Genomic DNA, 13,505 nt, shown 5'->3' on the forward strand with positions numbered 1-13,505 from the left:
TGAATTTTGGTATCACTGTTTCTTATTAAGAAGAAAAGATTTGTTCTTCGCTTCATATCTGTATCTACTATACTCTCATATTGCCTATTTTATCTTCCTAAATTTTATCTTCCATGACCATCACTATGCCCAGCGATTGTAAATATTCTGTCGATACCGAATTGGTACATGTTGAAGGCAATGAAGACCAGTATCATGCGTCTTCAGTCCCAATTTATCAATCAGCTACCTTTAAACAGCCATGCTTAGAGCATATGGGCAAATTTGATTACACTCGTTCCGGTAATCCTACTCGCTCTGTTCTTCAAGTGCACTTGGCTAAACTTATGAAGGCGAAACATGCTTTTGTAACTAGCAATGGTATGTCCGCTTTAGACATGATTTTACGCTGCTGCAAGTCTAATAGCCATGTCGTTGCTGGCCACGATCTATATGGTGGCTCTGATCGCTTACTCTCTTTTAACCAAAGGCAATATGGATTTAAAGTGGATAACGTTGATACTTCTGACTTGGCAGCCTTTGAGGCAGCTTTGCGCCCAGACACAAACTTGGTTTTGATTGAAAGTCCTACTAATCCCCGTATCAGCATTTGTGATATTCGGGCTATTGTTAAAATAACTCGTTCAAAAGCCAAGGATGCCTTATTGGTAATGGACAATACTATGCTTTCTCCTGTCCTTTGTAACCCTTTGGACTTTGGTTATGATATAGTTTACGAGTCGGCCACAAAGTATCTCTCAGGTCATCACGATTTAATGGGTGGTGTCATTGCCACAAAAAGCGATGAGATTGCTAAATCTGTGTTTTTTAACATCAACGCAATGGGTGCTGCTATGGCTCCCTTCGAATGTTTCCTTCTGTTGCGCGGTATTAAAACGATGGGATTGCGTGTTGAACGTGCACAGCAGAATGCAATAGAAATTGCCAAATTCTTAAAGAGCAAGGGACTTCAGGTCAACTTCCCTGGATTAGACCCTGACGCTAAGTCAACCGCAATCTTTTACTCCTTTGCACGTGGACCAGGTGCTGTAATGTCTGTTTTTACTGGCGACGTTGAAGTCTCTAAAACTATTGTAAACACTACTAAGCTCTTTGAAATATCGGTTTCGTTTGGTGCTGTTAACTCTTTGATCAGTATGCCCGCTTATATGAGTCATGCTTCTATCAAGAAGGAGGTTCGAGACGCTCGGGGATTGAGTGAAGATTTGATTCGCATCTGTGTCGGCATCGAAAACGTCGATGATCTCAAGGCTGACCTCGAAAATGCCCTTGCTCAAGCAAATTTTAAACAGAATTGATTTCGTCTATGAAGGCATAGTGGTATTCACAACTAAGCTGGAGAAAGGGTTGCTTAAGTTACTAGTTGTGGTGCATATAGAATTTTAAATCATCAAATATTAAAATGATCGAAGTTTTGCTTAAAAACATCGCTTCATCCCTACTTACATATGTGTAAATTTTAATGGAAAATATTATTGAGATATTGACCGTATATAAATTATAATTAGTAATTGGCATTAGCCTACGCTTCCTAAGATGAAGCAAAAGCATTTTGAGTAACATTAGTCCTCGAATTACTAGGGATGATCCAAGTCTACAAAGAAACCAATCCAAACGTTTGAAATGTACTTTGAAATAGAAGATAAATTAATGTGTTAATGAATGTCATAAAAAACGTGAGAAACCCTGTTTGAAACGCCTATTTCAGGTACTTACTGGCATAGTACGGAAAACCAATAGAGAAGGAAATACACACAACAGCGGAGATAATTCGAGAAATAGGATGTTTTTTGTATTTAAGTTCTCTGGTTGGTGGAAGAAAACTCTTTAGATTTGAAATACCAAAACCTTTACCGTCATCCTGCATGTCATTTTGTGCCTGAAATACGAAACTATTTCTTTTTATTGATGGTTTGGTAGTGTTTTCACCGGGCAACATCCAATTTATTTTTTCACTGTGCAATTCAATGTCACGAACGTTTCCAAAGAAGTCCGTTATTAAAATGTCATCCGGGCTTCTTCGTAAGTTGATGGGTTGGACACCAGGTGTAGAATGAATTTCATACGGATTATAGGAGTTGATCAAATCCTGCATAGTCAATTTGCTTTTACTATCAACCCTATTTTCTAAGAATTCCAAATTAGAAAAGGTGAAGCGATCGATCACTGCAACTCCAATATCGATATCAGCATGATGGGAATAAGAAGAAGTTCCCACTTCACTGCTACCAATTGCCAAGACGTTTGGCGAATAGATTTTTGTATACAAAGAATTTGCCTGGCATGTATCTACCATAAATAGGATTTCATTGTATCTCTTGTGTTGATGTATTTGCTCAATTGCATCAGCAAGGTCCTCAGAACTCAATTCTTCAGCATCTTGAAATTTAATAAAACCATCGCCTCCATGACCTGTCATATAAATTAGGATATTAGATCTTTCGTTTGTCAATAATCGTTTGCTGGCTGGTGTATTTTCAGGGACTCTCTCTGTCAACAATCTGATAAACGCTTCAACAGTAACTTCATAGCCCTTATAATCAATTTCAATTTCTTCTCCATACAAATCTAATGCTCTATCTGCATTATCAAAAACTGTTCCTGGAAACAAATTTCGAGAGTTGCAAGCGTAGTCGTCAGCTATCATCAATATAATTTGACTGTCTGGGATTCCAAGACGCTTGACTGATCTGTATATTCCTAAAACATTCGCAGTATGTCTGTAGTTGAACCAAAAACGCGAGGTAGAAATTAAGACGGCCCAATTATTTGTATGCGAACTTTCTGCAGCTATTATTTGCAGCAAATTGAGCAGCAAAAGTGCCACAAACTGAACAATCATTAAGAATGCTACTCTTCAGTTGTTGAAATTAAATAAACATAAAGCCGTTTAGTAGTATCACGTTTATACAACTTTGTGACAAAGCGTAATGTTTGAGCACGATATTAGCATGTAAAGTTTTTACACGTTAATTCAGTAAACGATTCCTGCAAATAATTCAAAAAAAAATTATCAAGCCCTTTTATTGGTATATGCAGATGTAAAGTTCGACTTTGTTGTGCTTACTCGCTTACCTACTATGGTGCTCCCTTGCTAACCTGCACTTGCTTGCGACTAGAACTGTATTTTATCGAAGTAATAGTGCTCACTATAAAACATCAAGAAATTTATTCTATAAGAAAACACCTATTATTTAAGGAACTGAAACCAAATAAAACCCCTAAACCATCGATTACTCCCGAAAAATATCAAACGTGTAAGCATATGATCTGAGATACGCCTTTAAGCAATTTCGTTTACTGATAGTAATTAAAAAAGATGAAAGAAATGATTAATCTAGACAGCTCCTCTGAACCCAGCATCGTTACAAAACAATTCTCTGTAGAAGAATGCTTGAGTAAACTTAAAGAGCAACATTGCTATGTACCGATGAGAACAATTGGTCGACTAAGACTCAGGAAATCTTCCGATCAAACTGAAAAAAAATGTTGGAAAGAGAAACTAATGAAAATTCGCAGCGAACTTGAAGAATTATGGGAGCAGTCGATGATGTACGAAGAACAGAAGGAACTTACTCAATTAGGGGAAATGTTGGATAGATTGTGGGATAAACACATAAACAGTGAAGGGTCAAAGTCAGAAACTATCAGTGACACTGCCATTAGTGGTAATGATGATACTATGGAAAAGAGACTTGAACAATTTTCAGATGACACTTTGCAAGATACCCTGGAAACGGAAAAAAATCTTAACAGTAAAACTTCTGAGTCCTTGAAGTCACCAACTCTCTCATATCCGTTCGATTTGGATAGCCTTGACAAACGGATATTCAAACTAGAATCAAAAATAGGGTATGCTGATGAACCGCTTAGCGAGCTTTTAAACAAATGTATGGAAAAACTTGAAATTGTTGAGCAGGATCCTCAATTTTGGCAATCCCGAATTGAATCATGGAAGCAATTACTTGCTAAAGATTTTTTGAAACACCATGAAAGAAATCTTTGTTCAATAGAGAAACAAACGACTTTAAAAAACTCTTCGTTAAAGGAATTGTGTACGGAAGAAGATATTGTTATCATGTTAGAGATTTGTTCTTCCCAACTTCCCTTCGTTGAACAGTATATGCCCATATTACCATTGTTGTTAGAACGGCTAAAGTCTTTACAGAATATGCACACCGATGCGGCTGAAGCAATTAGCAGTTGGCAGGGTTCAAAAGATGTAATGATGACTATGCAGTCTGAGTTGAACGAATGGAAAAATACAGTTGAACGCCTTGATCATTCAAAATTTTACACACAAAGCGTAGAAGAGATGAGGAGATTATCTGACACTGTCACACAGCTTGAAAAACGCGTTTTAAAATTGCAATAGGATAGTGCTATTGAATTTTTACGCTGCATTTCTTTGTTCTGAAGTTTTTGGACGTAAGTCTTGAACGTTAAGGAATGAGAGTAAACAAAAATTTCCTAATTTCCTATATCAAAGAAAAATTTATTTGCGATAGTATCAGAAGCTTCGTACAATTTCTGTTTTTGTTACTATATGCGTTTCATCGAGTATGCAAATAATTACATTTATTTCAGGAATATTGAAACCTAATTACTTCACAAAAAGCAATATACTTTTCACTAACCTTTGCTTCTTGTTCAAATACAGAATTGTCATAGATTTATTTGAAGTAGCTAGTTGCGTTCTACCGACCACCAGAAATTACCATTCGGTTCGCTTTCATGTAGCAGGATGCGAATTTTGGGTTCCTTACCAAATAATATAAGAAAATGTACATTTAAGTTAATTCTACAAAAACGATATTCCCATACCGACATACTTAAGGAACTACTGTACGATATAAGTGATTCACAGAAATTTATACCTTCGGCATCTCCCATCGCGTCTAACTTATTACGGGTATCTTCTTATGGAAAATTATCCTCCTTGTTTATTGAATATTCTAAAGCACGTTCAAAAAAAGAGTTTGACCAACTCAGAACTTCGGATTTTCAATCAATATTACGGTCCGTTGTTTGTCCCAAAAATGGAAAAAACATCCGACATCGTGATCGTGATTTAGTTTCTTTACAAATTAAGCTAATCCTTCAAGATGCTGATCGTTTGGGAATTCAATTTAACATTGTTGACTATACCCATATTTTACGGGTTGCAATGTATACTGGGAACAAGCATATACTTGAATATATAGTAGCAAGAGTAAAGGAGAAAAGAATCCGCCCAAGTGTCGATTACTTTAATGCAATTCTCGGTGTAATTGGGGGAAACAGATGGTCGCTTTCTAAATTCCAGAGTCCTGCTTTTAGAGGATCACCGGTAACGGAACCTGTCTCTGGTAAAATGCTTGATATGATTGAAGTCGATTTTCCAAATTACGATTTGGTACCTAATTCTACTACATATGATTATCTGATGGTGGGTTTATCTCGAGATGGAAAGATTCGAGAGATTTACGATCTTATAGATACCGTTTGGGGGATAAACGAAAATTCATCTAGTAAAAAAGTTGACTGTGGAAACGTTACATTTCCTACACATCATACAGTATTTTCAATCATTTCTGCATTAGGATATTTAGGTGATGTCTCAAGTGCAGTATCTCTGTCAAGGAAGCTTACTTCTGTTTATAAAATTAATTTTCCTGAGTTAGCCTGGCGCTACATAATATATTGGTCCATTGCATCTTTACAATTTAGAGCTCCAGCTGGTCATGCACGAATAAAAAATATTGAGCTTTTCATTCGTTTGTACTCTCAAATGTATAGGCATTGTGTTCCAATAATTGAGATATACGATACATCAATTAAATTTTATATGAAGCATGGGCGATTCGGGTTGCTAGAAAAAGTCTGTGAGAGTTGGACTAAACAATTTCTAGGATCATTGGAAAAGCAAAACAACGAAGTCAAGAAAAAACATTTACAACTTCTCGAAAAGCAAATATCGAAATTGATGAGATATGCAGAAACTGAACGACCTCATGATACTAAACGAGTTTCGGTTAAGTGGTCAAACGTGTTGAACCAAATTCATTCATCCGTAGGAGATCCTGCTAAACCTTGATGATCTATCCATTCACACTGTACATTCCTTATTAAAAATTTATCCCTTCTTTTTTCTTATATTTATTTCTCTGCTTCTGGAATTTGAGCAAATCCGTAAATAACGGTGTCTAATGTCATTTAGTAAGTCTAAAAGTGTCTAGGCATGCATTTTCTTTAAAGGTTTTAGAGGACTATCGAAAATTGGTTCTAATCGCAAGTTAGGGAATGTTGATGTTAAAAGTTCTGGTTTTTTGTTATGACGAATAATATGTTATCCTTTGACAAATATTATATCGATATTAATTAATGTGCCCTTTTTAGTAATCAAAGAACTCCAGAATTGTTGTACTTGTTAAGTTACTTAAAAAAAATTTAAGTAAAATTTTTTTGCTAGCATCTTAAAAAACTAAAGATTCAATGTCTTGTTGTGCATCACAATTTCTGAGTACATAACTACTGATGCTTGAGGGCTCTAATTTTCAAGCTAAATCAATAAATTTGTAAAGACTATTAAGGTCGTCATGATTTTTTAAGACTCTTAACACTATTTAATTGCCTACCGACGCATTAAAATGCTCTTTCGTGAACTAACAAAGACTTGGGTCTTTTTTGTTCAAATAAGCTACACTTCAAATGCTAGTTTTTTAAGAAAATTTATGGAGATTCTACTTTCAAAATTATTTATCTTGCAGATTTAGAATGTTCGAATTAGGCAGATTAGTTATATTCAATGCATAGGATGAATCATAAAAGTTGCTTCACTTTGATATTATTTAATATAGCTTCATTTGTTTGAGTTCGATATATTAAGATACAGATTGCTCTTTTTTATCATATTAACAAAGGTTGAAAAGAGGTCTTGATTGTAATGGTTTAAAATTTAAAATAACTAACATATGTAATTTTCCATACATCAAACATGTTTTACCTTAGGGGTTGCTATATTTAGTTTACCCAATTCAACTATATGCTTTATCTCAAATTTAATAAAATCGATGATGATTATTATGCTAACTGCCACAAGCGGTTAGAAGAGATATGACTCAAATATCGCAAGTGTAAAATGGACATTTAGGAGTTTTTGCTGACTTGATAAAAATATTCATACGAGTAAACAAAGGACTGGCACGCCTACATAATGTTGAGACGAGTGATTAATATGGTTTGGTTAATTAGGTGTATTATGAATGAAAGAAGTACTGAAAGTGAAATAGAGAAGCAACTGAAATTCACAGCTTTCTCTTTAAGAACGAACGAAAAAATGACAAAAAAGCTAAAAGAAACATATAAGTGCAGCAGAAAGCTGTCCATCCCTAAAATTACGGGTAAAGAATATTAAGGAAAAGGGGATCTAGGCGTTCTCTCTCGACTAGCAGTAAACGAAAGTCTGTCTGCGAGAACATGGCTTGAAGTGGTACGTATCGGGGGTCCATGCCACTTAGAGGGACTGCTCATTTCTAAATCATCAGAAAAATCTGCTATATCCTCATAACTTCCATTTGCAGACATAATGTACGGAGCCTTGCGACGTTGCAAGCGCAGAAGGAATTTTTTGAAACGTTGGCGCCTTTTCGGATCATACCCGAACAAAACCAAAGAGAACAGAAAGAATAAGCAGAAAATAAATGAAAGAATAAAGAACAATTTATTAGGAAATAACCTCATCCAATGTTTTGAAGGGGATGCGATTAGCTTTCCGTATGGGTCCATATAATAATTAGCATATTCCGGTTTTGCTAGAAGTTGCTGATTTGATGCATAAAGCAATACTTGGCCTAAGGTCCAGCTCACTTCGGTGCGTTCTATTTTTTCTAAACTCGTGAATGGAGAATGGTACGCAGGAATTACCGAGAGCCCATCCTTTGCATCATTACTACTTGTATTTGACTTGGGAACGTCGAATCCTTCATGAAGGACATTCAACGCCCATGATGCTTTAAAACAAAGCTTTTCAAGCTTGTTTTCATCAGTACTTGGAGTCAGCTCTTTATTATAAAGACGGGAAAGCATGGTTTCCCACTCTGTACCACAATACTCGTCAACTTTTTTGTAAAAATTAGGGAAATGATAGCTACCGCCCATATCAAACACATCATTAGTCGTATACCAAAATTCCGAGACCCCAACAAATTCAGTATTTGCAAAATCAACAGGAGGAATAGATATTCCATCAAAGTTACAAGGGTCCATGGAGCATGGCTTGTCTTTATTTAATAGATTGTAAGTCAGTTTCAAGCATTGTTTCAAATCTCCAGTACCGGCAAATTCGATCCCATCGATATCATAAGTTCGTCCACGCAAGGAACACGGATCGCTTAAAGTGTTGCCAACTTTTCCGTTTTCGCTTTCTATTAACAGTCCCAAATACCTGCGGTAAGCTTCATTAGCGCCAAAACCGAGCCAGGTAGTAACAAACAAAGGATATTCCAATTGCTGACCATTTTGTAGTCCTATGTGAACGGTCGAAATACTATCCTTGTAATTTTTGAGCTGAGATGGGGGAAGTTCAAAAGCAATTTGCACACTCGCACCGCCCATATCTAAAAAACCAACCGTTGACGTATCTTTTTCTTCAAGTGTCTTAAGGAGATAGTTCGTAGCTAGCCAACCATACATACCTTCAGCTTTGCCATCAATTACACGGATTGAATTTGAGCAATTAGGTATGTCGAAATCGTAATTCTTTTTAATATATCTACAAGCATGCGAAAGTATTTTGTTTTGGGCATCAACGCCCAGTAAACGCATACCAGCTGTAGCACTTAGGAAAACCGGAGTTTCTTTATGTACATCTTTGGGAATAGCATGAGCAGCAAAATCCAGGAGTTCTTTCAAATGCTTCTTCCCTACATGCTTAGGGTTATTGGCAAAGGAAGAAATTCCAGGTTGAACCTTTAAAGACCATTTACCACCATCCCCAATCCCTGTCTCGATTAATGGTAATTTTTTTACTTTATCACTTAAAGAGGAATCGGTATCATAGTCCCAAGAATAAATTAGAAGTCTTGAACCACTAGATCCAGCGTCGATGAAAATTCCATACTTTCGAACCATTTTTAGCCACCTGCACTTATTTTTCTTAACAAAATGTCTCTTTGTCTATAAGACTGGATATTAAATAACTTCGACTCTGAAGATGGATATTTTCATCAAACCAGCCCAATTTGCCTTTTGTTTGTTGATGGTTGAAAGCGCACTATGGCGATGTGAACAATTTCAATATGGCATATGTTCCCAAGATATACATCAATAAAATTCAGTTAAATATATGTATCTGTCTTATCAATGAACCTCTATTTAACTTAATTGAAACATTGAATGAACGTTTGTAGTGGATTATGAACATTCAACTCAATGTTTAACAACTAGCGAATGTATAGGTAGCACATTTTTAGGTGGTAAATCACTATATAGTGAACTCTGTCAAAATGCAAAAAAAGTAAATTGAGACGAATTTAAGGACCCATTCATACGGACTATTGGAATAATCACATTAATTTTGGTCACTTGACTTAAAAGATAATGCGACTAGAATTAAAGAGAAAAATCGAATACGCGAAAACTTTTTGATTTGTCTCTTTAATTTGCTTAGATGTCAAATACTGTTAGTACCAACAGATTGACAATGTTTTGATAACAATCATCAACAATTTACTTCAGAACTGTTTTAATAGAGAAAATAATTGTATCCTTCAAATTTCAACGGTTTAACACTGTTTAAGATTTAAAATGTCATTTACTTACAAGTATTTCATGCACTTTGCTTTAAGATCACAGTAACGGTTCTTCGTAGAGATATTTGACGGCTTTCAGTTCGCATTCTATATTAACTTGTGTTTTAAAGTTTTGATTGAGAGAACGTTTATCCCATTTGACGAACATTTAGATAATTGATCAGTTATCTAGACGGGAGAAATGAAAAATATTTAAACTCGTATGAACAATAAATAACACAAATGCAATGCATCCAAAAAAAATTATAAAATCCATTTACAAACCATAACCATATCACATAACACGAAAACGAGTAGAATTTTAATCCAATTCAATACTCAGAAACTTAGAGGTTTTTTAATTGTCTAAAAATCCAAAGATTTAACAGGCTGTTTTTGAGGATTCGTGTTTGAAATCTTCGTATCCTTTTGCTCATCATCCAGTGGAGGAAGGACCCATGGTTCAATGGTAAATCTTCTTTTCGATACAGTAAATGAGAGGTCTCCAGCTTCATTAGAGTTTGCATGATTGGTAAATGGAAGTGCTAAGGGAAGCTTATGGATACGGAAAAGTCCTAATGGTTGTGTAACTAAACCGTTAACAGTTTCTTTGACCGGGAAAGGATGCAAAGAGAATACGGCGGATGCAAGGTTTTCTAGCCAAAAAATTTGCTCGCAATCTCTTGAAAACAAAGTAGAAGGAACTGAACACATACATATCAAGTGCACCGAAGTAGTGCATTTGATGAGCGATGAAAGTGTGTGAATAAATCTTATGAAATGCTGCGGATGAGTAGCACGGATAGAATAGAAGGCTGGGGACAAAATGGATGGAAGAACTAACCTGCATACCGTACCTGGAGTCAGAGTAGATAAGAATCTCGTTAGACTTTCAATGACAGGGGCGTAAGGATTAGACCCTGTTTCCAAAGGGAATGGAGAAACAGCGTATTTCATATCGCTTTTCACTATCAAATTCTTTGACAAATCAAAGGAGTGAGTATAGCCAGGAGGAATCATATCAAGGGTCGGTGCCTTGGTTTTGGAGACTTGTTCATACCTCCAGGCAATTTTCATTCTTTCTTGCTGGGGATTTTTAGAGGGAGGAGAAGAATGATTATCCTCTCCAGCTGAATTTTCGTTTTTATTAGGCCGGTCGCTGTCGCCTGGAAGTTGACGAAACCACATCTCTCCAATAGATGGACCAAGCCAAATAACATGGTCCTGTTTAAGGCCTTCCGCTGCAAAAAATTTAAGTAGCACAGAAGCATAATCCATCGAATCTTCCTCTATAACCAGCAAACTTTTCATTGGAATGCCGCCAGACAAATAGTAGTCAAAAGAAGAACTCCCAGAGCTTGTAATCCATCTAGCATCCTTTGAAGATAGTCTAACGCCTGTCGGCAAGTTTGTTGGTGCTATTTGAGGTGCTGCTTTCCTTTTGAACGACATCAATACTTATTTCGATTGGTGTACGTGGAATAGCAAATTGGATGGAAAGGTTAACGCGACGCAAATTTGCAGCACACATTTAAGCATCATCAGTCAGAAAACAAAGAAATTCAGCGTTGCGATTGAGAAAATAAAAAATTGTTGACTAAAGTTAATCATTCAATAAAAATACCTTTTAGATAAATTTTGTTGAACTAATAATAAAATTTCACTAGTGGGCGCATTGAAACAAAAATAATATTGTAATACTACAAAATAACATAGAAAATGTTACGTCGTACAGTCAATTAGCATGATCGGAAAATGTATTACTGTTGTATTTTTGAAGATTACTTTCAATCCGAATCTAGTTGGACAAGACTTATGAGAAATTTAAGTCAACTCAAAGTACAATCTATTCATATTTTATTTTTAAGATCAGGAGAATCTGATTGCTAAAGATACAATTTAATTAGCTCTTCGCTTACCCCACTCTTCGAATCAATGATCCCTAAATCGGTAATGAGACCTGAGACAAATTCGGGTGGTGTAACATCCAAAGTAGGATTATTTCGAATTTGTTCTTCATTCATGATCAGCTCGTTATGAATAGCATCTGATGGAGTTGGAATTGGTTCAGGTTCAGGATGAACAGTTTCAGGAGATGGATCATCAAATTCCAGAATAGGACGACTAAAGGGAATATCATATTGAGAAAGGGGAAACATACGCACGAATTTATGACTAAAAAACGTTAGTACAAATTTTAAAATTAACAGGGAAATGGAGAGATCATAGGGAAAAATAATTGTAAGCTGAATGGATTCAACGTTTACGTACCTTTCTGCAACTGCGTAAAAGGGCTTATGTGCATGTTTGGCAAAAACGGCAAGTTGGAAAGTACCGATTTGATTAATGAGTCCTCCGTTTTCGACAACACCTTCTGCGCCAACCAAGACCAAATCTACACGGTTCATAGTAAAGCTTACAGCGGAATCCAAAACCATGCAAGTAGGAATACAAGCATTTTTTAATGTTCTCGTCATTAGACAGCCTGAGCCGCTAGGTCTTGATTCTGTGACAAAAACTTTGAAACGAACGTGACGCTTGGCAGCAGCCAAAAGAACAGCCGCAACACCGCGTGAAAACCCATGGGTAAGAATAACACTACCATCTCGAATAAGAGGGTAACCTAAATGTGCAATTCTTTGTCGACAAGCACGAGCACGCTGAATAAAGAGTTTTCCATTTTCTACCAAGTGACGTTTGCATTGCTCAAAATCCTAAAGCCGTGGAGAATTAGTAAAGAAAAGAAAACTACTTTGCATCAACACATACCCCGACATCGTGTAGTGATCGAGTGACAAACCGTTGGAAAATGTCACAACCAGCTGAAAGCGAAATGTTGTTTTGAACGCCTTCCTTCAGCGTATTTGAGCCATTTTGTAAAATGTCCATAAATTCTGAAATTGTCTTGGCTAATAGAAAAACATCAGTAAATTCATTTCTCACATGAGTACTACAAATTAACATACCTTGAGAGCGCGACAAAAGCTGGACTAAAGCCTCAATGGCGGCTACAGGCATCGTGATTTCTGGATCATCTTGCAAAAATTTTTTGTAAACCTGGACGATGTCAAATTCTCCTTGAGAATGTCGAACGATTCCCGAAGAATCCGATTCCACCATATTCGCAGATGCTAGACGCTCTTGCTTAGTAGCAACATCTTTTCCATACTTTAAGGATATCCAACAAAATCAAATAACGGGCAATGCCTTTTTGTATTAAATTGTAAGCTACGCAATTTGGTATCTGATTTAAGGATACGTAGAACTGCGGTGAGTTTTCCTTGTGATCTATTATATTACAATACACAGGTTGTATAAGTAGCAACTGAGTATAGGTATTGTATTAACTGAGTTATAATGTTACCTATCACTAATATAGCTCATAACTGAACTGAGGAACGAGGTTCAGCAGTAGCTCTATTTATATTATTCAGATAATATAGATCTTAATAGATTATCATTAAGATCAATCTCAATATCGTATCATACATGGTACGATATATAATTAGAACATGTGACATATAGTGATACGCAACGTAGATGATGCGATGTCGAGATTGATATTGATAATACTATATTAACAGATAGATTATTTGGATAGAATCGATAGAGATACAACTAAACCTCATTTCGCAGTTCAGTTATAAGTGATAGGTGACATTATAACCTAAATAGTACAATACCAGTACTTAGTCATTACTTATATAACCCGGCTATTATAATATAATGGATCAT

At 36.0% G+C, this 13,505-nt stretch overlaps 7 protein-coding genes and 10 long non-coding RNA genes across 17 annotated transcripts, besides 2 other annotated features; 9 read left to right on the forward strand and 8 right to left on the reverse strand.

Annotated features, from left to right (window-relative positions):
• Positions 1-35: 35 nt before the first annotated feature.
• On the reverse strand, positions 36-1,164 carry SPOM_SPNCRNA.7373. The gene has a single exon (NR_196711.1). It is a non-coding gene; the product is annotated as a non-coding RNA (long non-coding RNA).
• cbl1 (cystathionine beta-lyase) lies at positions 114-1,516 on the forward strand. Its single transcript, NM_001023187.3, has one exon. It carries the CDS (start codon positions 126-128, stop codon positions 1,296-1,298), a length of 1,173 nt encoding a protein of 390 aa, NP_588197.2. The 5' UTR covers positions 114-125; the 3' UTR covers positions 1,299-1,516.
• Positions 1,425-3,043, reverse strand: gpi8 (pig-K). Its single transcript, NM_001023188.3, has one exon. The coding sequence runs from the start codon at positions 2,840-2,842 to the stop codon at positions 1,700-1,702; it is 1,143 nt and encodes a 380-aa protein (NP_588198.1). The 5' UTR covers positions 2,843-3,043; the 3' UTR covers positions 1,425-1,699.
• On the forward strand, positions 1,519-2,776 carry SPOM_SPNCRNA.7374. Its single transcript, NR_196712.1, has one exon. It is a non-coding gene; the product is annotated as a non-coding RNA (long non-coding RNA).
• A 32-nt stretch (positions 3,044-3,075) lies between the features above and the next one.
• Positions 3,076-4,668, reverse strand: SPOM_SPNCRNA.1198. The gene has a single exon (NR_150056.1). It is a non-coding gene; the product is annotated as a non-coding RNA, possible alternative UTR (long non-coding RNA).
• jnm1 (dynactin complex subunit dynamitin) lies at positions 3,097-4,739 on the forward strand. The gene has a single exon (NM_001023189.3). It carries the CDS (start codon positions 3,320-3,322, stop codon positions 4,373-4,375), a length of 1,056 nt encoding a protein of 351 aa, NP_588199.1. The 5' UTR covers positions 3,097-3,319; the 3' UTR covers positions 4,376-4,739.
• Positions 4,704-6,418, forward strand: ppr6 (PPR-repeat protein ppr6). The gene has a single exon (NM_001023190.3). It carries the CDS (start codon positions 4,745-4,747, stop codon positions 6,074-6,076), a length of 1,332 nt encoding a protein of 443 aa, NP_588200.1. The 5' UTR covers positions 4,704-4,744; the 3' UTR covers positions 6,077-6,418.
• Positions 4,951-5,477, reverse strand: SPOM_SPNCRNA.7375. The gene has a single exon (NR_196713.1). It is a non-coding gene; the product is annotated as a non-coding RNA (long non-coding RNA).
• On the reverse strand, positions 5,581-6,363 carry SPOM_SPNCRNA.7376. The gene has a single exon (NR_196714.1). It is a non-coding gene; the product is annotated as a non-coding RNA (long non-coding RNA).
• Positions 6,419-7,049: 631 nt separating the features above from the next.
• ynd1 (nucleoside diphosphatase Ynd1) lies at positions 7,050-9,390 on the reverse strand. Its single transcript, NM_001023191.3, has one exon. It carries the CDS (start codon positions 9,109-9,111, stop codon positions 7,393-7,395), a length of 1,719 nt encoding a protein of 572 aa, NP_588201.1. The 5' UTR covers positions 9,112-9,390; the 3' UTR covers positions 7,050-7,392.
• On the forward strand, positions 7,089-7,689 carry SPOM_SPNCRNA.7377. Its single transcript, NR_196715.1, has one exon. It is a non-coding gene; the product is annotated as a non-coding RNA (long non-coding RNA).
• SPOM_SPNCRNA.1199 lies at positions 8,043-9,345 on the forward strand. Its single transcript, NR_150057.1, has one exon. It is a non-coding gene; the product is annotated as a non-coding RNA (long non-coding RNA).
• Positions 9,391-9,417: 27 nt separating the features above from the next.
• Positions 9,418-9,663, forward strand: SPOM_SPNCRNA.7378. The gene has a single exon (NR_196716.1). It is a non-coding gene; the product is annotated as a non-coding RNA (long non-coding RNA).
• Positions 9,664-9,869: 206 nt separating this feature from the next.
• elp4 (elongator complex subunit Elp4) lies at positions 9,870-11,274 on the reverse strand. The gene has a single exon (NM_001023192.3). The coding sequence runs from the start codon at positions 11,220-11,222 to the stop codon at positions 10,137-10,139; it is 1,086 nt and encodes a 361-aa protein (NP_588202.1). The 5' UTR covers positions 11,223-11,274; the 3' UTR covers positions 9,870-10,136.
• SPOM_SPNCRNA.7379 lies at positions 10,998-11,411 on the forward strand. Its single transcript, NR_196717.1, has one exon. It is a non-coding gene; the product is annotated as a non-coding RNA (long non-coding RNA).
• Positions 11,412-11,513: 102 nt separating this feature from the next.
• Positions 11,514-12,903, reverse strand: gcn3 (translation initiation factor eIF2B alpha subunit Gcn3). The gene is made up of 4 exons (NM_001023193.3): positions 12,737-12,903; positions 12,540-12,679; positions 12,042-12,484; positions 11,514-11,945 (listed from the first exon to the last, which is right to left on the reverse strand). The coding sequence occupies exons 1-4, from the start codon at positions 12,888-12,890 to the stop codon at positions 11,657-11,659; spliced, it is 1,026 nt and encodes a 341-aa protein (NP_588203.1). The 5' UTR covers positions 12,891-12,903; the 3' UTR covers positions 11,514-11,656.
• SPOM_SPNCRNA.7380 lies at positions 12,152-13,073 on the forward strand. Its single transcript, NR_196718.1, has one exon. It is a non-coding gene; the product is annotated as a non-coding RNA (long non-coding RNA).
• Positions 12,993-13,300: an LONG TERMINAL REPEAT.
• A 30-nt stretch (positions 13,301-13,330) lies between these two features.
• Positions 13,331-13,505: part of an LONG TERMINAL REPEAT that runs on past the window's edge.

The sequence above is a fragment of the Schizosaccharomyces pombe genome, assembly GCF_000002945.2.
Source record: "Schizosaccharomyces pombe strain 972h- genome assembly, chromosome: III".
Classification (NCBI taxonomy): Eukaryota; Fungi; Ascomycota; class Schizosaccharomycetes; order Schizosaccharomycetales; family Schizosaccharomycetaceae; genus Schizosaccharomyces; species Schizosaccharomyces pombe.

Bases quoted from the DNA above. Each gene is read 5' to 3' on its own strand.
- cbl1 (NM_001023187.3), top strand. From the start codon at position 126: ATGCCCAGCGATTGTAAATATTCTGTCGATACCGAATTGGTACATGTT.
- gcn3 (NM_001023193.3), bottom strand. From the start codon at position 12,890: ATGGTGGAATCGGATTCTTCGGGAATCGTTCGACATTCTCAAGGAGAA. The intron at 12,485-12,539 runs GTATGTGTTGAT...CCACGGCTTTAG, and splicing joins GATCACTACACGATGTCGGG to GATTTTGAGCAATGCAAACG. The intron at 11,946-12,041 runs GTACGTAAACGT...AACGTTTTTTAG, and splicing joins TTTTACGCAGTTGCAGAAAG to TCATAAATTCGTGCGTATGT.
- ynd1 (NM_001023191.3), bottom strand. From the start codon at position 9,111: ATGGTTCGAAAGTATGGAATTTTCATCGACGCTGGATCTAGTGGTTCA.
- ppr6 (NM_001023190.3), top strand. From the start codon at position 4,745: ATGCGAATTTTGGGTTCCTTACCAAATAATATAAGAAAATGTACATTT.
- gpi8 (NM_001023188.3), bottom strand. From the start codon at position 2,842: ATGATTGTTCAGTTTGTGGCACTTTTGCTGCTCAATTTGCTGCAAATA.
- elp4 (NM_001023192.3), bottom strand. From the start codon at position 11,222: ATGTCGTTCAAAAGGAAAGCAGCACCTCAAATAGCACCAACAAACTTG.
- jnm1 (NM_001023189.3), top strand. From the start codon at position 3,320: ATGAAAGAAATGATTAATCTAGACAGCTCCTCTGAACCCAGCATCGTT.